Below are 21,994 nucleotides of genomic sequence, written 5' to 3'. Positions count from 1 at the left end.
GTCCTTGGACGTGCCCCGGAGGCCCGGAAGCTCAGGCATGGGCTTCAGTCTCCTTCTTGATGGCTGGTTTGTAAATGACTCCCTTGTCACCTTTTTTGCTGCTAGAATGCCAAGAACACACAAGTCTTGTTAGTCAAAGAGGAGAGAGAGGCGCGAGCAGCCTGCCTCAGCTACGGAATGAGCAAGCTCAGGAGGCAGGGAAGGAACGCCTCCGAACGAAACAGAACCTGCTTACTTGCCATCTCTTCTAACACCTGATGATCCTTGACCTATGTTTTGAAGACGATCTCATTATCACACACCCCCCCCCTTCAAACCTTTGGGGGCGGGGGGAATGTGACAATCAAACCAATGGCAAAAGGCACTAGTAGCTCAAACCTTTGCGGGGGGTGGGGGGGGAATGTGACAATCAAACCAATGGCAAAAGGCACTAGTAGCTAATCTAGGTGCGAGATCAGGTTTCCCTCCATTTTCTTTTTAAATTCCTAGAAGAAAAACTAGATGTGAAGATCTTAAGACTATGGCTATGCTGCTGGTGTTTAGGCACCAGCCCCAAATCCAGAGGCTTGCCCGAGGTCACACAGCTCATTAGCAGTGGCGGTAAGGCTGGCACACAGACCTCCAGCTCTAAGCCTGGGGACCCTTGAACCACCAGTGTCCCATGTGAGGGAGGCCTGGGGCACTGGTGTTCTGGGAACATCATGCCTAGGACAAGTGTCGGTCCAGGCAACCAGGGCCCAGGGCCCTTTCTCCTACAAGACTGCTTCCCAGACAGACCAACCGCCATGGACACATAAACCACTCATTCCATTTCCCCCAAACCAGCTCACCTCTTCTTCCTTCTGAAGAGCCAAATGGATACTGCCAGGACTATACAGACACCGAGAACGCCAGCCAGGGCCACCGAAAGGATGATGCCTGGTGGAGAGCAGGAAACACACATCACATTCCTCCCTCCGTCATTTCAACCCATGGCACGTGGGGGCAATCGGGGCCCCGCTGCAGAATCAGCCACAGAAGCACAATTTCCCTCATCTCTGTTCTCAGATTCTGGACTCAGCCTAGTAGAATTGGCTGGAGTACTTAGAGGGGGCTGTTTGCAAATTGTAGTGATTTTCCAGCAGGGGTTCCCAAGCGTGCACAGAATCAGCTGAAGAGCTTGTTAAAATGCAGATTTTAATTTGAGCCCACCCTCATCGACTCATCTGTGTGGCATGGAGCCCAGGAATCTGCGTTTTACCAAACGCCTCCAGCTGACACTTGCATGTGGTCCATGAGCCATTCTTTGAGAAAGCCTGGGTTGCAGAATAAGAACTTGCTGGATTTAAGACCCATTGGGTTGCCCCTTTATCATTTTGCCCCCAAGTTCTATTGCACCGTCTTAAGCAGTCCCAAACAAACAGCTCATTGCCAAAGCTGCCCACACTGGGGTCGGGCATGTTTCCAGAGAAAGGCCTTCCGCCCTGATCAACAGAAGGGCTGAGGTGGGTTCTTGGAAGGTACGCATGCTGTAGAGTGATTAGGTCTTTCATTGGAGGAACATTTGATTGGCGGTTCATCTTTGAAGTATAGAGTGACTTGAAGGACCCATACAAGGAGTGGGTCCTTCAAGTCAGAGTGACAGCACGGAGAAGGAGAGAGGATGGGCTGGAAGAATCACAGGCCCAGATCACACGGAGGATCACAGTGATCACCCAGCTGTAGCATGCACAACCAGCGGCCGGCCACATACCCAGACTCGGTCCTGTGGTGGTGGGGGTTTGCACTTCAAAGGAGAGAGGAAAAGATTGGTAATTAATCTAGAGTCAGCCCACACTGGAGCTGGCCAGTGTGTCTAGAGAAGCCCTACCTCTCGTTTGACTGGTGGTATAGGGTTTATGCACACCTGCTGGGGGGGGCTCCCCTTGGCTCAGGTGTTTATACTGGGATCCTTCCTAATGATGCCCTTTAGCAGAGCAGTCTCTTTGATAGGCCAAGATTTTGTTTTTTTTGCTACAGCCTGGCCAAAGAGGGAAGGTGAAGAAGGGCAGGGATCAGAGCCCACTTGGGCAGGTGATGGTCTACATTTCTGGTACCTGCCCTTCTTCCTCCACACAGAATCTCCTACCAGACCCCCACCGTCTAACATCATGGCTTGGCCCTATTTTTGCTTTGGCCCTATTGGACAAATCTGCCGCCAAACCTGCCTGCCTTCTTTGCTGTTGGGTCATTGGAAAAGTCATGATGCATTTTTGCATAGAAAACCATAGAAAAAATAACATCATGACTTTCCTGACAACCCAGTGCATGGGACCCAGGGATTATGGCAATGGCTCTTCCAGTGAGTTGTTACAGAGGACAAGTGGGGTAACTTATGAGTCCTCAGTGGGGCTGAACTAGTGCCCAGCTAGCTAAGGTGAAATCTCACAGCTGGTCTACCACAGACCTCCCTGGAAGTGGGTCATGCATGAGTGAGCAGAAGGGCCGAGTCCTAATGTCTCCCCTGGTCACTTCCACCTCTGCTCCCAAGTTCTTGCAACCATTCCCTATTTCTCTAATCAGTCCCTCCATCTGAAGTTTCTGTTCATACACACCCTCTTGTCTAGTGCTTTTCTGATCTCAAGAGAAGCTTCTAGCATTGTGTGTGTGTATGTGTGTACGGGTGTTTGTTCTAGTTCACTTTTGAAGCCACTTGTACAGATAGTGCCTACCCCGCCTGACACACAGATGAGCTGTGCCCACTGTAGCCATCAAGACCCTGAGAGAGTCCTGGCCAGGTATGAGATGCCAGCAGAGGGCCAGGGACACATTCTTGGGGCACTTGACACCTGGGGGAGTCAGAACTGAGGCTGCAGGTGAAGTTTTGCCCACCTCCTTCTTCTGGCTTATGTGGGGCTAATTCCGTGGGAGCCATCAGCCCTGAGTCAGTCCCCTACCATCCTCTTCCACAGTCTCACATTGAGTCTGCAAAGCCTCCCTGGTTCAAGGCTACTCTGCGAATCCCTGGGCTGCTGTGAGGGTGAGCAGAGCAGGGAAGGACAAGGACAGGGTGACTGTCTCCCTCCTCTTGCCTACCACCAGCAGCAGCTCACCCCTCCCACGTGGCAGAGAATGGCTCCCCTGGCCAGATGCCCTGCCCAGACCTCTTCTCATAACCTGAGCACAAGGACCCATCTGCAGCTTGAGGAGGAGCTCAGGACGTGAGTCTCTACCTCAAGCATTTGTACAGCCTTCGCTCTGTTGCCTGTGTAGCCTGTGGCCTCTGCACTGTGTAACTTGTTATTGGAGTTGGTCTTTTTTAAGGTACCTAGAAGCCTTATTCCTTAGGATATTTAAAAAGAAAAAAAAAAAGGAAGAACCACCTAGTCAAGGTTTCCTTTCCAAGCCCTTTGATGAAATACACTTTCGTTCTTTGTTCCCGAAGCCCCAGATCCTTGCCGTGCTAAGCCAGTGCTCACCACATAGAGACGGTTACCAGTAAGCCTGACCACTGGCTCAGCCGCCCAGACTGCACACTTTCTAAGGTCATGTTTCACAGTCACCTCAAACACCCTAAGAGCCACACCGGCTTGCCCCATTCACTGTGCTGTGCTCTCGACTGTGATGGGCCCATAAACAACAGCAGGATTTAACCCTGTGCTCCAAGCTGGGCTCTTTGCTCCCCAATCAATTGCAGGGCATATATTGCCTATCCTTGGGCAAGGGAATGAGACCAAACAGCCGTGAAGACAAGGCAAGTCCCAGAGACTGGGACCGATGCTTTTCAGCCAAGACTGATGCAGCACAAACGAGGCGGCTTGACTGAGCAAGCAAAGAGCCTAAGGAGGACATGCTGGCAATGGTGTCACCTACTAGTTCCACCAGATGGAGTAGAAGCCCAGGCAGGAAGGTGCTGGAATGCATCCCTGCCGATCGAGATGACACCCACCATCGAGGAAGTGGAGATTCTCTGCAGAGACGATGAAGCGCACAGAGCTTGGGCCCCATTGGAGGCCGATGCCACAGTCCCAGCTCACCCAAAGGAGAGATAGTCAGTGAGACTTTCAGGGTACAGCAGAGCCATCAGGACAGCCGGGGACTAGAACCCAGAGAGAAAAGCCTCAGCCTGTTTCACAGCAGAGCCCAGCTGCTGGGGTGTTGTGGAAACAGGCCTCAAAGATGGTGCAGGGAAGGCCAGGGCCAAAGAAATGTGTTTCCTGTTTAAACCAAGAAATGGTTTGTTTCTGAACAGAGAATAGGACAGGCAGTTCCTACCGAAGAACAACGGGACAGCAGGAGAAGCAGGCAGGTTCACAGAGGGGGCCCGGAAGGGCTACCGAATGAGAGCTGGCCAGTATGAGGGTGCGCGCTATGCAGACACGGGCAAACCTGCTGTCCAAGTCTCAGGTGCGAGTCAGGGAGGCAGACAGGACAGTACGACACACAGAAGGGAATCGCACAGATACAGAACTGGTGGCCACACGCCTGGTCCAGGAAGGTACAGACACCTGGGGGAGGTCGGCGAGCTGCACGCCCCAAGGGCCTGGCTACCTGTTCTGGCTGGCTCGGGAGCTGCATCTTCCATGGGCATCTTGCTGGGCCGAGGATGCTGGGTACCTGCTTTTGAGGTCTTCTGAAGCCTCAAGTGTAAGCACAGAAGCATCCAGCAGGAAGAACAGCCTCTTCATTTACACATCGTGGGGTTCCTGGAACAACAGTCTAGTATTTTCTAGCCCTTTTGTAATTCTGTTTGATTGTGGAATACGATCCTTCTCCTTCAATGTGTTGTTTGCAAGTATAGGCTGTTTTTATAAGTGGCATGTCACGTAGTTATGACAGAGGTGGGTCCTTAGCTGTCTCTAGTCTCATAAAAGAGGCCAGGAGAGTTTAGGTCTCCAGGGGTCTGACAGTTTAAATCATATAGCCCAGCCTACGATGGAAAAAACTCTTTTAATATATTTAGCAAGGGACCAGCAGTTACCATAGTAATGACTATGTCACTGAGACTCTCATGTAGTCGACCGCGGTTCGAGTCCCGGACCTGGTGACTTAAACTCACGCCTGGCGCGTGTGTGTGTGTGCCCAAGATCCCGAGAGGAGAATGGAGGAGAAGGGATTGTGGTGTGGCCATTCCCCCTGGGGGGGTGATTTCTCACTTTCTGTCTCTCTGTCGCTCTCTGTCTTTCTGGCAAGCACACACGCCCTATAGCAAAAACCTCTCAAAAAAAAAAAAAATATATATATATGTATTTAACCAAAGCCAGAGAGTCAATTAACTGCAATGCTAGTGTTCTGTTGGGAGGATGTGCTGGAAAAGGAAGGAAGATGCCCTTAAGAACTACAGAACATAGCTATTTGGACATTCACTGGGGAATTTTCCTTGTTGACACTATGCAGTCCAATAAAGAGATTTCTACAAAGAAATCTGCCCAAAGGTGCCACCAGTGCCACCAGATTTCTCAAGGGAGTTGGTTTTATACAGGATAGGGACTGAGGGCCTTCCCTTCCCGTTTGCAGAGATGCCGACCCAGAGCAGGCAGCTCTCAGGGCCCAGACCCTGGAGCAGCAAGGCAGGTCACAGTGCCCGCCAGGTGCCTGGTGTGCCAAGTCACCTTGAGCAGCCCAGACTGTGCTAAAGGAATGGTGGGTGGTGGGACTGAGGCCTGGTAGCTGCCCCAATCCAGTGTGACAAAAATATGACAACCTCTCTAGGCAATTTCTGCCCAGACTGAAAACTCGACAGTAAGTTCTTTAATTAAAAAAATAAAAAAAGGATTGGGTTTTAACATTATTGACAAATTGAAAACAGAACAAAATAAGGCTTCATAAGACTAAAATTCAACAGCCGCCCAGGCTCATGTGTAAATCACTCTGCAGAGAAGGCACTGGTTGGGGTGGGAAAGACAGGTCAGCCAAATTCTTTCAACAAGTTCTCATGAGGGCCAGGCACCACGCCAGGCATACAAATGAGTGAGCCGCCCATCAGCCCTGTCCTGAGGGAGCTTGCCGTGTATGTGTAACATACATAATATTCTTGGTTTTGTCCTCGGTGTTTCTGTGTGGTACTCACTACTACTCTGTGGGGTGCCGAGTGCCATAACGGCACTGCAGGACACTGAGTCACCCCAGGGCAAGGAGAGACTCCCATGAGGATATGGTTAGAACTGGGTCTTGAAGGAGTTTTCCAGGTGGAGGAGGGAAAGGGGCATCCCAGCAAAGGGAGTCGTGTATACCCTTGCAAGTACCACCCACATCAAGGACGGCCCTACAGTTTGGTGGGGAGACGACTTGGCAGATCAGTGGGGGCCACCTCGCCAAGGCCAGGGGCAGCCTTCCGTCTGGCCTCTCTTCCCTGTTTTTCCTGAACAGTCGGCTCTGAGGCTTATTAAAAGCAAGACGACACCCATGGTGGGGAGTTCTGTTCCCCACAGTGCCTAACTTGGGCAGTGCTCAGAAAGAATGTGGTGTATTCGGGGGGACTTGGCGTCACTTCTTAGCACTTTGACAACTGCTCCTGGCTGTTCAGCCCCCTATCCGACCTAGGAATTTGAAGGTGGGAGCTCCTCCGGTTTATGTATTTCTACTTTGGAAGAAATGATGATATTCTTCCCTCTCATAGCTTTATTTGTAAATAGAGACTTTAAGAAACACAAGGTCAATCACCACAATGTGTATATTCCAGCTTCAAGAAAATTAGATAATTAGCCATCTTAGCTGTGTAAGATTTCTCTGTGTGCGTCCCTCTCTGGGGTTTTATAAAACTACCCAGGTCCCCAGCAGACTCTAATCGTGCTCCCCACAGTGCTACCCTTGGTGCCGGCCCTCCCCCTGGACCGCCCAGCTCTCCTGCTAAGTGCACTTCAGCTGAACGTGGCCCACAGCAGGTGACGTGCAGTTGCTCAGACCAAGGTCACTAAGACACGATTATAGAAACTTGTGGGCTGGCTTTTGTCCCTCCATTCTTCCTTGCCCCAACACATGAGAATAGGGCTGGCTAGCATTAGTATTTCGGTCTGACGTGCTCTTGCTTTGTCCCCATTACCACCTGGACCCAGCACTGGTGTCATGAGCTAGGACCAGGTCAGCTCAAAGGACCCAAGAGTCAGGCCAAAGCCCTGACCCTGGACCCCTGGACTATCCAGCTGCCTCCTCCATCTTCCTCATTTCTCACATCCAGCATCTCACATTCCCTCCTAGGAAACCAGGGTGTGCTTCCCCCTCTCCAGGAACCCATCTTGGGGACACTGTTAAAAGCTAAAATGTGACAGGCCTGACTGACTTTTCCACAAAGAGCGGACATTTTGACCAAAGGCAATAAGCCTCATGACATACGAGAGAGGAACTCTTGGACAACTGGGAGGGAGAGAATGAACGGACTCTGAGGAAAGCTGCTACCTCAGAGGCATCTGGGCCTGCATCTGGGACTTGGACACTCCTAAGGGTGAAGTGCTCCCCCTATGCCCCTTCTCTTGCCCTTGCCCAGAGTATTAAGAATATATACCAAGTCCCAAAGGAAGATGGGAACGAGGTTCTCTGGGGTTTGTTCTGCCTCAGTAACTTTAGCCTTACTGACTTAGGGTGGCCATCACCAGGCTGAAATTTTCATGCCATGAGAGGATAAAGACCAGGGCATGTGATGTGAAACTAGAATCACATGATGTGCATGGGGGAAAGTCAGTCTGGGCCTAGGAAAGTCATCGTGTCGCCCCTGGGGCAGTGGTTCTCAGTCAGGGGCAGCCAGGCCCCTCCTGTCCTGGAGATGCCAGAGGATGTCTGGGACAGTGTGGCCGTCACAACGAGGGATGCTACTGGCATCTAGCATGGCAGCCCCCAGCCTTTTTGACACCAAGGACTGGTTTCATGGGACCTGGTGAGGGAGTGATAAGAGTGCATACAGATCTCTCACATGCACAGTTCACAAGAGGGTTCGCACTCCTGTGAGACTCTAATGCCGCCGCTGATCTGATACGAGGCGGAGCTCAGGTGGTAATGCGAGCAATGGGGAGCAGCTGTAAATACAGATGGAGCTTTGCTCGCTGCTCTGCGGCCCAGTTCCTAACAGGCCACAGACAAGCCCTGGCCTGAGGTTGGGGACCCTTGATCTAGTGGACAGAGTCAGGGATGTAGCTGAACATCCTGCATGCACAGGACACTCCCGTCCCCACCAGTGCCAAAGCCGAGGAACTCTGCCCTCAGCAGAGTCTCAGCTGGACCGTACACCTCTAGGACAGCAAGCAGGTCCTGCGTGCCTTTTCCAGACACACCCTCAGAAAATAGCAGGACCAAGTTCAATGATTCGGTTCCAGTAGTTCCAGTTTGGCTAAACCTCAGCTCTTCTCTAAATGCATGCGCTTTTTCCACTAGAGGATTTCCGTCCTTCCTTTTTAATTGTTGGAGGGTGCATTTGTGCACCTGAGGGAGATGGACAGAGAGACAGAGGGAAAGGGGGAAAGCACAGCCCAGTGGGGAGCAGTCATGCTGCGGTCCCTTCTCCACCTCTCCATCCTGTCAGGCTTTGGAGGCATGCACACACACATGCCTGGTGTGTTTTTTAACCACTGGGGCTGGGATTTGAATCATGGTCACCCATGTGGGATCTGGCTCCCTTACCCACTTGGCTATAGAGCTGCAAATCATTTTTTTTTTTTAACATTCCTTTCTCCTGACTAAATTTTCTGGCTCTATAGTTGTTAACTTCCAGCGAAAAACCCTAAATAAAACAGCCCTAATTACAGACATGCCTCAGTGGAACAGTTTACAAATAATCGGGTCCAAGCTACTGAAGGTTTATGCTGACAGGCAGACTGAGCCTCGCTAGGAGCCCGAAGAAGCTAGCAGTGGGAGGCCCTCGGGAGTGCAGGTTCTCCTGGGCAGGTGAGGCTTGGGGCTTCACTCCTCTGTGGTAGTTTCCTCACTGCTCCTTGGAAGGCAGCCCACGTGCTGCCTATGTCTTGGGGGAAGTGAAAGATAGGGGAGAGTTCTGGCCAAGTTTCTATAATCAGCCTCCAAATACACAGATTTGCCTTGGACTACCACGGATTCTTGCTCCAGGGAGAAAGCTGGGCCCATCTGGGGCTCATGGGAGCAGCAGCCCCAGATAAGCCATGCAGCAGGGCAGCAGCAAAGCTGCATTTGAGCTTTGACCTTGATGCCCTAAGCCAGGAGTTGGTCTACCAGCTTCTGCTCAGAGAAGTCCCTCAAGGTCCCGGCCACCACGTGGAGAGAATCTGCCGAAGCGCTCCGCTACAACCTGCCTGCACTGCGCGGCTGCCTCTCTACGAGCAGCTGCTTAGACCGCGGGGTCTAAGAAGATGGCTAATTATCCCCCAGGCCACTGCGCATCGTTACAAGTGGGGGTTACTTTTGGACGTCAGACTCAAGTTCCTGCACGCTTTCTTCTGATCCTCTGTATCTGCCCTCAAACATTGTCCCTGCAACGTAAAGTCAGGATTGGCAGCGGTTAGCATCCACTCAGACTCGTCACAGAGTAGCACTGAAAGGCCTTCAGATCAGGGCCCACCTGGCATTTTACAGCTCAGGAAGGCAGGGCCAGAAAGAACGGACATGATTTGCCAAGAGAGAACAAATCAAGGCATTGAACCTAGGTCTACCAGGAGATTATCTGTGACCTTACTCCCTGAGCCGTGCGTAGACCAGCTCAGAGAACAGCGCCAATAACAGAATCCTTGAATCACACACAAAATCCTACCTGGCCTATGCGGGCAAAGCCCCTGGTCTCCTCACAGAATTGTTAATGTTCTTTTATTTAAGAGTCGGCATAGTTCTATTTAACCCTTAAATGCGACATTTGCCCTGTAAAAGAATGGGAAGAGTATGCTAGACCCAGGATAGATCGCAAAGGGACAGTGGTGTGCATTTGGGTTCGCTCCTAGGGAAGAGGTTGGCCATCATTGGCAGGCAGGGCTTCAGTTTTTAGAAAGGGCTATATTCACGAATTCCACTGTCAGATGGAAGAACTAAGGAAATGAGGAGAATTACCTTAACTAGTGATAGCTGGAGACGCGAACTAAAAGAAATTCTCGGGCAATTTTAATTAAGTAGCAGACAGAGAAGGATACACTTCTGACTGTGGGGTCAGCTCACAAGGGCCTTAATGCACAATCTCCACAGGGGACAGTTATGACCTTGCATAACGAGAAAGGAACGAAAGCACCCCAGATGAGATAAGGAGCGCGGCCTCTGACACCTCGGTCCATGGGGTGGGCTTTAAATATGAACACCTGGCCGAGTCTGGCCTCCGGCGATGTGCGGGGATGAGCTGCAACTTCCGTTTCCGCTGTGCCTCTGCTATGCTGCTGACCGTCGGAGATTCCCAAGCTGGGAGCGGCTCAACAGTGTACGATGAGAAAGTGAGCGCGGAGGTTTGAGGAAGGGGGTGGGCCCCGAGTGTGCGCCCTTTCTCTAAGCTCCCAGTGATGTTGATGTGGACACTGAGCACGACAGGATGTTAATGTCCTCCTGCGGAGTTCCAGCTACAGATTCAAAGGGAGGCTGGGGCCCTGGTAGCCTCAGGAGTAAACCAAGCTGTTAAGCTTCGTTCAGCTAGAAATGCACAGCCTCTGCTTGTGCAGACACCAAGGAGACGGGGCGAGAAGGCAGTGAGCGAGGTGCGTTCTGGCCTCATGGGCCCTGCTGTTAGGTCACAGACTGCTCGTGGCCTTGGGTGTGGGCTGTATGCACTGTCTCGCTGTCTCGTGTCTAACAAAGGAGCCTTCGGGATTCTGGTGGTGTGGGAATAACCTGGCTAGTCCTAAGCTGGGCTGGCTGCAGCCCGTGGTGCCAAGAAGACCCAGAGTGAGCGGTTAGAAGTCTGATTTCATGAGAAGGGACTGAGGAGAAGGGATCATTAGTTCTCTGGGGCGGAGAAGTCCCCGAGAGCATCCGTTCTTTCCAGTATGGGAGACCCCCCAGACTAATGAGAGCTCTGGTCTCTGTGCCTAGAGGCCTCAGCTTGTGCATCTCTGCAAAAGCTCGGGGAGTGCAGAGAGCGAAGGGAGACCCGATCCCTCCCTCCACACGGTAGCTCCTCAGTTCCTCCGTGTACCCTGGCTCCCCTGGCACTCTGAATAAGCACCCCCTTCCCCAGGCGTCCGTGCCACCCTCGCCAGAACACCGCATCTCACCTTGCTGGAAGGAGATGTACACTTGTCTCTTGTTAAACTTCTGGACCTGCCGGAAGTTTCTGACCATTTCCCGGGGGGCAGGGTCATCCATGTGTGTGCAGTACAGAGTGGTCTCCAAATCCAGCAACTGAGGGAAGGGCAGAAACACACGCCGCAGGTGGAGTGACGCTCCCCTGCCTGGCCCCTGGGGAAGGGTCTGAGAGCTGGCCCCTCAGTGCTTGGTGGGAGATACCAAGTACAGCATGCAGCAGGAAGGCCAGAGGGCTGCTCCCCTCCTGGCGCAGCTAGGTCCCAGGCGGCCCTGCTCTATCCCCCTGCTCCCAAAGTTCCTGGTTATGCTTGGAGTCTGCCCACACAAGGGAGGCCTGGGGTGGCTGAGGGGGCTCCCTGGCCTCCCATGGGGCCTGTGCTCCTCTGGTGAACCTGAATTGGAGCCCATCTCTGACCCAGAGGGCCCGGGGCTGGTGCTGACGGCCACACCAGAAGGCATGAAAGGAGGGGGACAGGGTTTTCATAGGTCATCTGCCTACTGGTTGCATGCCACTTTCATACACCCACGGAGATGACAGGATCTGTTTCCATGGCAGTGCCTCTTGGTTCATCGCGTCCTCTTCCCTGTCCGCCCACCTGCTGCCATTTATCTAGGTTACTCAGATCTGAGCTCCTCGTAAAGACAGAGCAATGCAAAGGCCACCACAGACTCAGAAGCTGGGATGGGGGCGCGAGCCAGTGGGCAGCTCTGGTCCTGGCTCCCACCTCCTGCCTCCTGGTGAGCCATACTTCTTGAATTTAGGCTGTGGCATAGAGGGATGAGCATGACTTGGAGCTCAGGTGGCCCGACTTTGAGTCTCAGCTTCTTATGAACCAGTGGACAATCCTGCCAGCTACTGACCCTTCCTGATAGCACTGAGAAAATGAGAAGCTCGAAAATGACAGCTTAGGATCTTACGCTCCGGTGTGTACTGGACCCTCCCTGGCTCATTGCTGCAGTCCCAGTTCCCCGTTTGTTAACTGATTTGATCTACTTGCCCCAGGGAGGAAGCAAGCCCTCCTCCGCCTGGGAAGTCAGTATCCGCAGACGCAGCTCTACTGCTCACTTCACTGTGGACCTTGGGCGTTCATTTTCCTAGCTCTGTTTGATAGAAACTAGAGGGGTTCTGTTTGTTCGTTTGGTTTTTATTTCAGCCCAGTCTGGAATTTCTGTGGTGCTTTCAGGCACCTGTGACATTGGGGGAGATTTTGAAGGGCTGCCAATGAAACTCTGAGGAAATCAAGCCGATTATGCTGCGGGTCATGGCAGGGACTGCAGTGCCATGTGGACTCCAGCTCAGACACGCATGACAGTTACCTGATCCTGGGAAACTTGCACGGGGTTTCGGAAAACCGTCCAGAGCACGGTGGGGTGGCAGGGAGGCGTGGTCAGGGAGCCTCTGTAGCGGTAGTACTCGGCAGGCCTCTCGGGAAGCAGCTCCTCGATGTTGAAGCCTGGGACAGGCACCTTCTGATCTAGAGAGACACGTTGGGGTGATGGTGTTGGCCTTGCTCCCCATAACAGGGCAAGCTAACCTGAGCGACTGAGCCCCAAATCAGGAGCTCATCCTTTCTGTGCCACGTACCCAGTGCCACCCAACACCCCACCGCCCTTAACCTGGTGAATACAGACAGCACCTGCCCCTTGCTTTTGTGTTTCTTGAAGTCACACAAAGGTGGCTACCTCCTCCTTTGACATAGTGACCATGCATCCAAGCCCCCTCACCTTTGTACTTGACCTGTTGGAGGTGACGGAAGATCTTGTCATATGACGGATTGAAGGAGCCCATCTGCAACAGAGACCAGGCAGGTTGAACTAGGACAGAGCTCTTGAGGCTGAGCAGGGCTGGTCTGGAGGTGGGTAGCCACCACTGCCACTGTCCTGCCTGAAGGACCACTCCACTGGGACCCAGATAATGGATCACTGGGCCATTGGAAAGTAGCGTAAAGGTCCTGCCCCTTGTCACCTCGGTATGTTCTGTTTTCAACGTAAGACATCGTACTTGCATATCTCAGGGTACAGGGTAGGCGAGTGCTCCTGAGTATTGTATGTGAGACGGTCACAGCTAGCGTGCTCCTCTAACCTGGAACCTAACGGAGCACCGAGTTCACAGAAGTCCAGGCAGCCACAGCAGCATGCTGGGAGATGGGTACATGCTGTCTCGTTAGAGAAAGAAATGCAAGCAAATCCGAAGGCAGTCCCAATTTCTGAGATTAAAGAAAGAACTCATTCCAGGGTCCGCACATAGGATGGGGCCTGGGTACCAGGAGCTGTATCCGGGGCTCAGGTATTTGATGGGGCCGCACAGGGACCCCTTCCCCACAGCTGTTCCCCACTGGGTGAGTCCATGCGGTCTACAGCAAAGTTGGGACCAGGGCTCACTTCTCCAGCTTTACGAAGGACATGCTCGTTTCTGCGCCCAGCCACGGAAAGTGCTGCCTTCCCACTGAGAGAACACGAACCTGCGGGTGATAGCCCCTGCCCTGGGGGCCAGACATGGTCAACGAAGGATGTGCTCATGACGAATGAGTATGCGTGGAACAGAATGTCCGAGCCCGACCCTGTCCCTGCATCCAGTTTCCTGTAAAAACGTCTCCAACATCTCTTACCTCAATGAGAACAGCGAGGACGGCGAGGCCGTCGGGCTGGGTGCTGGCGGCGCTGTCGTTTGGGTACAGGTCTGAGTTATAGTGGACAATGTGCAGCTGCAGCGGGAGAGAAGCCACCCGTCAGGTACGAGTGACCCACGGGAGCCTTTCGCTTCTGCGGAGACGCCAACCCTCCGGGAGGACAGCCCCTCCCCGCCCCACCAAGCCAGACCAGGCCTCTCAGGCCCTCCTCTCTCGACAGTCATTCTTGTCTTTTCCCTCAGTCCTTTCCAGATGGCAGACTTCCGCAGGGCAGCCTGTGGTGTCATCTTTTGTCATCTTAATGTGTTTGTAAATAGAATTCAAGCATATTTTATTGACTATAACCTAATGTCCCCATTTTGAACTTTTCTAGTGGCCCCTTCTGATTTTTGAAAATTATATCCAATTATTTCTTCTTGTAAGTGGTCCTCTGTTAAAAATTTCTTAGAGGCCTGCAAGTGGCATGGAGGTCAAGACACTGGATCTTCCATGGCCAACTACTCAGTTTGAATCCCACATCTGGCGGCTTGAAAATTACACTGGGCTCGTGTGTGCGTGTGTGTGCATGCGTGCCCCCCAAAATCCTGAGAGGAGATTGGAGAAAACGAGGTTGTAGCATGACTGCCCCCCCACCCCCGTGGGAGTGATTTTTCACTTTCTCTCTCCATCTTTCTCTGGCAAGTGTATGAGCCTAATAGCGAAACTTTAAAAGGAACAAAAAAAGAGTTCTTAGGGGCCCTGCCTCCCCATCTTTCCTCCCAAAGGATATTAGCCTGCCACTCACCCATGCCATCTTGGCCTGGCATCTCAGAAGCAGAGCTAGAGCTAAATTCCATATGGCTAAAAGCCCAAGGTCCTTATTTCTCTTTATAGCGGACTACTGAGCTTGTGGTCAGCCTGCGTGCTTTCCTTATGTGTTTATATTAAATCAAGGAGTGAAGCCTAATCCAGGCAAAAGGGAATGCCTATCTGAGAGGCTTAAGAGTGAGTCTTCTTGAGACTAGCAGATGGTATAATGGTTACATTGCTGGACTCCCACATATCCAACTATGGTTCGAGCCCCAGACCCAGCTGCTTAAAACTCACATTGGGCACATGTGCATGTATGCCCAAAACCCTGAAAGGAGAATGGAGGAGAAGGGGTTGCAGTGTAGCCATCCCCCCGGGGGGTGATTTCTCACTTTCTGTCTTTGTCTCTCTGGTGAGTGCACATGCCCTACAGCAAAAATCTCTCTTAAAAAAAAAAAAAAGTCATCTTATATAGACTGCATCCGAAGCACTGCTACACTTTCAATGACCCTCCACAGAGAAGCTGCCACTTTAGGGTCACTCACTACCTTGTCTCCAGTGTTGGTATTTATGGCCCCTCTTCCCCAGGCCTTTGGTCTGATGATCTGGTCTAATAGAAAAAAAATACAAGAACTAGGAATATTTCAAAATGCATAAACCTTCCGAGCCTATACCCTAACTCCTCTTCTATTCCACACGAGGGAAGTAGAAGCCTCAACATTGCAATTAGCCTGGAAGAAATTGCAGTTTTTGAACTTCAGGGAAGGGCCTGTTTTGAAATTCTGCACCTCCAGCAGTGCCGTCCTATCAGGCCAGAACCCTATCTCCTCCGCACTCATGACTAGGCCTGTAATTGGCCCGGGACATTAAGCAGTTCAGCGCTCAGGAACAGAGAGTGGTAACGCCATCATTTACCGTGGGCTCCCCTGGCCGGTCAGAAGCATTTATCTAGGCGTTCCTGTAACCATCAGCACCACTCCCCCGGTTAGTGCTATGAGAGCCAACCCCGCTCCCCAACGGCGGTGCAGGAAAAGCACTCTGTCCCTTCTCCTTGATGGCCTTTGGGGTTAGCACCTCCGGTGATGGAACACAGTGCTGTGCTGATGTCCCAAGCTGCTCTCTGATTCCCATGATGCTCTGCACACTGTCATGCCATCACGCCTTGACTCGTGGTCGGTAGAAGAGTGGCCCTGGACACATGTGCCCATGTTCCAAAGCATAGCCCGTGCCCAGGGAAAGGAAAGATGAGGTGGGGAAGACATACGACATATGTAATGAGCATGACAGGAGGCAAGACCTTGGAGTGTGGGGGAGCAGTTGGCCCATACGACTCAGCAATGGGGGCCTCGGCTGGGCAGGCTACAGAAGCCTTTGCACAGATGGGAGGGCAACAGCAAGGCAGGACACCACCCTGGAAGCCAGAACAACTTGGCATGTTCAGGAGAAGAAAAGGACCAGGATGCCTCAAGTGAGCTGTCCCTTCCTGTGCTGTGACAAGACCAGAGGCAGGTTCTCTGCGCATGAAGCAGCCTACCCCAGTTCTGATCTCCCAACACAATGGCCAGGGGGAGGGCCCTGGTGCCAACCACCCACCAGTGGCCAGCCTCTGCCAGACTGGCCAGCCCACTCACCTCGGCTGCGAAGTGCTTCCCACCCACAGTGTGCTCGGAGCCGTGGGGGTCACTGCGGCTCCCCCAGTGCAGGTGCAGCTGCATGGCACTGTAGCGGGACGGGAGGCCCTGGATGTGCATTTCCTGGGGCAGGGTCAGCTTCACTGTGGGGAGAGGAGGGGCAGCCTCAGAGCTGGGCCCAGGCAGCACAGGAGGACAGACGCAGCCTGCAGCTCAGAGGCCTGGGCTCCTTCCCTGAGAATGTCCCCATCTCCCTAAAGCAGCTGCAGGGGCACTGGCACCTCCTCAGTGCCCTGGAAAATGAGGCCAGGAGCCCTTATGCTAGGCCAGTAGATGCATATCCAGGTACTAAAACATGGGGTTCTGAAAACAGATCCTTCAGTGAAGTACCTGCCACACTTCAGGATTAGGTCACGGCAACAAAAATAACTGCTATTAAGAAGCATTGACTGGGGATCAGCAGGTGGAATAATGGTTACATCGTCACTGGACTCCCACGTAGTCGGCCCAGGTTTGAGCCCGGACCTGGCAGCTTAAAATTCACACCGGGCATGTGTGTGTGTATGCTCCAAATCCCAAGAAGAGAATGGAGGAGAAGAGATTGCCAGATGGCCACCCCTCTAGGGGGTGATTTCTTGCTTTCTGTCTCTCTATTTCTCTCTGGTGTATGCATATGCTCTATAGCAAAAACCTCTACCAAAAACAAACAAAAAAACAAACAAACAAACAAACAAAACATTGCCTGGGGCCACTAGGTGGCATGGTGGTTAAGGCATTGGATTCCCATGTGGCTGATGGCATTTTGAGTCCTGGACCTATAGGCTTGCTTTCTTTCTTTCCCTTTTTTTTTTTTTTTTTTTTTTTCCCTCTCTCTCTCTGGTCAAATTAAGATAATAAGAAATGGTATTAAGTAAATAAATAATTCTTAAAAAAAAAATAAAAAGAAGCAGCAGCATTTACTGGGCCAGCAGGTCGTGTGGAGGTTAGGGCAGCTGGCTGACTGTGTGGTTGTGGTCCTGGACTCTGCAGCTTGAAAAACACCCCGGGAGCATGTGCATGTGTGCCCAAAATCCTGAAGGAGGCTAGAGGAGAATGGATTGCAGCATGGCTATCTCCCTAGGGAGGTGATTTCTCACTTTCTCTTTCTCTCTCTCTCTCTCTTTCTGGTGAACACACATGCCTTACAGCAAAACTAAAAGGAAAAAATTCCAGAAATTATTCATAAGATTTTTTTTTTTTAAGCAGCATTGAAAAAGCCCTTACTAGGTGCCTGTCTTCTCTCCCACCCGGAGAGATATGACTCTCTGAGACATGAGACATGATGCCCTGGGAAAATCTCCTGAACCCAGGGCCTGCAGCACCCCAGGAGAGAGCGGGCCCTCGAAGCTCCCCTCGCCCCCATGTCCCGGGTGCCTCAGCACAGCTCCCTCCTGGCAGATGGGAAAGGGCAGGCCAAGCGGCCCTTCAGGTGTCGGGGGCTCTCCTCACCTGAATGGCCGTCGTTGGTCAGGGTGAACTGCTCGTTGGCAGACACGTTGTAGCCTTGGAACCTCAGGGGCGCGAGGCTGGCGTCGTACTGGAGGGTGTCACCATACAGGTCTATGGGGGACTGCATCAGGCCCCCACATGATGGGTACTTCTTGGACCAGTTGTCCTCCCCATCGGGACCTGGAAGGAGAGAGTCGAGTCCAAGGTCTAGTTAGTTCTCTACAAAGGGCTTTCCTTACCTTGTAGAAACTTTCTCTCTCTCTCTCTGGTCAAATTAAAATAATAAATGATATTAAGTAAATAATTCTTAAAAGGAAGCAGCAGCAGCAGCAGCAGCATTTACTGGGCCAGCCGGTAGTGTGGAGGTTAGGGCAGCTGGCTGACTGTGTGGTTGTGGTCCTGGACTCAGTGGCTTGAAAAACACCCTGGGAGCATGTGCATGTGTGAGAAAATTTCCTTATAGAAATTTCTTTTTCTTTCCTTTCCTTTTCTTTTCTTTTTTTTTTTTGTTTTGTTTTCCAGATTTTCTAGAAGCCATGTGTGCTCGCCCGCCAGAGAGAGACAGAAGGGGAGTGGGGAGATGAGAAAGCACACCTGGAAGGAATGGCCACACCACAATCCTTTCTCCTCCATTTTCCTTTTAGGATTTTGGACATGCACACACACACACCCTGCATGATTTTCAAGCTGCCAGGTCTGGGACTTGAACTATGCTGTTGGCCATGTGGGATCCAGCCACCTTCACCACCATGCCACAAGCTTGCCTATTTCATCTTATTCCTCCTCCTTCTCTCCCTCCTCTTCCTTCTCTTCCTGCTCTTCTTTTTTGCCACTTTAGTGTTCATTTTATTGTCTTTATATGAAATATCTTAGAAAATTGTTAGGTTCGGCTCTCAGCAGCCCACTCCTGAGCTCTGAGGAAGCTTGTCTTCTTCTGGGCAGGGATCTTTCCATAGACTGGGTTCTCTCCTATAGCAGTGTAGCTTTTTTATGCATCTCTTCCGTCATGTCTGGAGTTACATCGTTCTTTAGGTAGGGAGAGAACTGTTTCTTGTAAGCGTCTTCATCTTCTTCCCGCAGGTAACACAAACAATCCACAACGTTCTGGCCCATGATGTGTTCCCATGGACTTCTGCGTTAAATTCTCTGCTTTCAGAATCGTAACCAGGGAATCCTGTGGTACCATGAGGGATAGATAAGCCTCCATCCACCGCTCCCTTCAGGGCCCCAAAGCTTTATAGCTAGTGGCGGTTCTGGCAAAGCCTGCGTCCAGACAGCAGGTGAAGGCACCAGGTTGACTATCAATGCCTTCTACACTGTACTCATCTCCGGTCACTTCCACTTGGCCTTCGTAGGTCTTGTCCATGCCACTCTAGAGAGAAGCCTGAGGGCCAGCAGTGGGCCAGTACCATGTGCTGCAGTGGCATTGTCAGGGCAGTCCTCACTCCGTGTTTGGTAGTTCGTGTGCATAAGCTACGCAGACTATCGTATCCCCTTCTACCCAGGAACAGGCAACCCGGCAGATAACACCCCTGTTAGGTACATGAACCATCAGCCTGTATTTGGGTGTGCTATACTTATTTTTATCCTGGATCACCAAACGTTTCTGAGCATAGTCATCAGTTTTACGCTCTTGTCTTCTAAATTTCACTTGGTATCTCTCAAAGTAGGCCTTATTCTTGACAACTTGTAACACATCCTACCCTGTGGAACAGAGACCCACGGCCACAGCTCAACACAGACCTGCAGGCCCACATGCTACATGGGTAGGAGAGGCCTTAGTTCCTCATCTTCTAACTCTGTGTTCAATACACTTATTCCTTTTATTCTGGTTTCTTAATCTCCAGGGGTATGTTCTTCCAGGCCCAGAGATCTGAACCTACAGGATCAGGGCCAGCAAGCACCGCAAGACCACCTGCTTTTAAAGTGGCATGAGGAAAGAACTAGAGCAGCCGGTGCCGGAGACTCGAGCCTGCGAAACTCTGCTTTGTTTTGCACATCGCTCATGCTTTGACACAGCACACATCCGCACCATATGCAGGCCTGTGGGCTCTCAACCAGCTCCCATCTGCTGACCGAGCACCTATTGTGACCAGCGAACTGCTCTGGGGTGTAGGGATCACTGAACAAAGTGCCCAGACAAACTGGCATTCTAGTAGGGAAGAATGTGATGCGTCCACCGGGTTGCCCCAGGCTGGAAAACTGGTATCTGACCACAGGTCTTTGAGACTGGAGGGCTGGTGAGGAGGATCTTCCTGCTTGAAAACCCTAGAGGAGGGACCAGCAGTTGGTGTAATGGCTCTGTCGCTGGACTCCCATGTAATCGACCACGGTTTGAGTCCCAGACCCAGTGGCTTAAACTCACTCCGGGCGTGTGTGCGTGTGTGCCCAAGATCCCGAGAGGAGAATGGAGGAGAAGGGATTGTGGTGTGGCCATCCTCCCTGGGGGTGATTTCTCACTTTCTGTCTATCTCTCTCTGTCTTTCTGATAAGTATATGTGCCCTATAGCAAAACCCTACCCACCCAAAAAAGGAAAGAAAAAGAAAATTCTGGGAGGATACCCCTACCTAAAGTACAGTATCTGGTCCGATAGGGATACTTTTAAAATGTCAAAACAATTACAGGCCTGGACCCTCAGAGTAGAGTGCAGGGTTTAAGCTGGGGAAAAGTATGACAATACTATAATTATTACAATATAGTTGACAAACTATTAGTGAAGAACAGACTTGGGGGGGTGGGATGCCTCCAGGGTTCCAGCTTCTTGCTAACTACCAGCTCCTCTTGTGGAAATGAACATAAACATCCCATGTTCAGATAAACTTTCCTACTCCTACAGGGAAAAGTCTTTAAAGAATGTAAATCTATGTTTAAAAGATTATCTCCCATGGTAATTAAATGGATTTTCAGCCTGAGGTTTCTCCAGAAAAGCAAATAATTGGCGTGTCATGGCTGGTTAGGATAGAACCATGGTGCCCCAGGGCTGAATGTGAGCTGGGGTCCATTCATCGACTTCCGGCCTGAGGAAGGGGCTGGGTGAGAACAAAGGAAGAGGGAGCGCGACTCCAGAAATCCTTCATAGACAACAACACCGCTTCCTAAGCATGTAGACGTGCACACTGACCCCTCAGAATCCCAGCCCCTTGCCGTCCTTGCTTTCTACTGGGGGTCCTCGCCTGGGAGGGGAAGAATCGGACATCATATTTGGCACCCCTGCTCATTCTACGGGCTATGGACGTGTCCCGGGCTTGCTTCTTCTAGGTCCGGACCCACACAGCAGAACTCCACTAACTTTTCAGGTTGTTAACCTTTGGACATGCCTTTTTAGAAATGTTAGAACACAGGCCAGTCTGTGCCCTGGTGATTAAAGTAGCTGGTTCTCATATGACTGACCTTGTGGTTCAAGTCCTAGACCCAATAGCTTGAAACATGCTCTGTGTGCGTGCCTGCCCAAAATCCTGAGAAGAGGGGCGAGATTTCAGAAGAGGGATTACGGTGTGACCAGTTCCCCTTGGGGTGTGATTTCTCACTTTCTCTTCTGTCTAGCAAGCACCTGCACCCTTTCAGCAAATTAAAAAACAAACAGCAATGTTAGCACGTGAGGAGATTTGAGAATAGCCAGTCCAGCTTTTCACTGGACAGTGATTTTCTCATGTGTGCATGCCCCGGTCTCCACTGAGGTAGACGTTCAAGGCCTCAAAGTCTTGGACACAAAGCAAATTCAACTATACCAAGAAAGCAATGGGGGAGCAGGAGTCTGGAGCACACCAGAGCCATCACTCCAGGGGCAGACTGGGCTGGGACAGTGACCCATCGGGGCAATGCCACGTTCCTAGGGGCAGCAGAGAGCGGAGCCAGGAAATGTCGTGCAAACGCCAGGGTCAGGACGAGGCACAGCACAGGGTGGCAGGACTTCCCGTGCGGGGCTGCCAGCCTTTTCGGGCTCGCAATACTGCCTGGGCTCACAGCCAGGGTGGTGCAAGCTGCCAGCCAGCATGAATGGGAAAAACCCAGGCAGGAAAGAGACGTAGCAGTGAGATTTCTCCTTGCATGCATCGGTCCAGAGGACTGGGTTAGAAGGACTTTCCTTTCTCAGAGTGGAAGTTCAGAAATGTCCCATCAAGAGAGTATTGTCAGGAACCAGCAGTTGGCATAGTGGCTATGTCACTAGACTCCCATGTAGTCTACCACGGTTTGAGTCCCGGACCCGGTGGCTTAAACTCACGCCGGGCGCATGTGCATGCATGCCCAAGATCCCGAGAGGAGAATGGAGGAGAAGGGATTGCGGCATGACCATCCCCCTGGGGTGTGATTTCTTGCTTTCT

General features: G+C 51.7%; 1 protein-coding gene across 2 annotated transcripts in view; it reads right to left on the bottom strand.

Moving 5' to 3' along the window:
* Positions 1-6: 6 nt before the first annotated feature.
* Positions 7-21,994, bottom strand: part of CA12 (carbonic anhydrase 12) — a 58,661-nt gene continuing 36,673 nt past the window's right edge. For both annotated transcript variants that reach the window (XM_006141752.3, XM_006141753.3), the window contains 9 exons: positions 17,672-17,851; positions 16,184-16,326; positions 13,743-13,838; positions 12,859-12,922; positions 12,451-12,608; positions 11,103-11,229; positions 1,733-1,765; positions 831-918; positions 7-101 (listed from right to left, as the gene is read on the bottom strand). In XM_006141752.3, coding sequence (XP_006141814.1) covers positions 32-101; positions 831-918; positions 1,733-1,765; positions 11,103-11,229; positions 12,451-12,608; positions 12,859-12,922; positions 13,743-13,838; positions 16,184-16,326; positions 17,672-17,851 — 959 coding nt within the window. In that variant the 3' untranslated portion in view covers positions 7-31. The remainder of the gene's footprint in view (positions 102-830; positions 919-1,732; positions 1,766-11,102; positions 11,230-12,450; positions 12,609-12,858; positions 12,923-13,742; positions 13,839-16,183; positions 16,327-17,671; positions 17,852-21,994) is intronic.

This window comes from Tupaia chinensis, unplaced genomic scaffold, assembly GCF_000334495.1.
Source record: "Tupaia chinensis unplaced genomic scaffold, TupChi_1.0 Scaffold000063_1, whole genome shotgun sequence".
Classification (NCBI taxonomy): Eukaryota; Metazoa; Chordata; class Mammalia; order Scandentia; family Tupaiidae; genus Tupaia; species Tupaia belangeri.
This window is presented reverse-complemented; position numbering and strand designations above follow the sequence as displayed.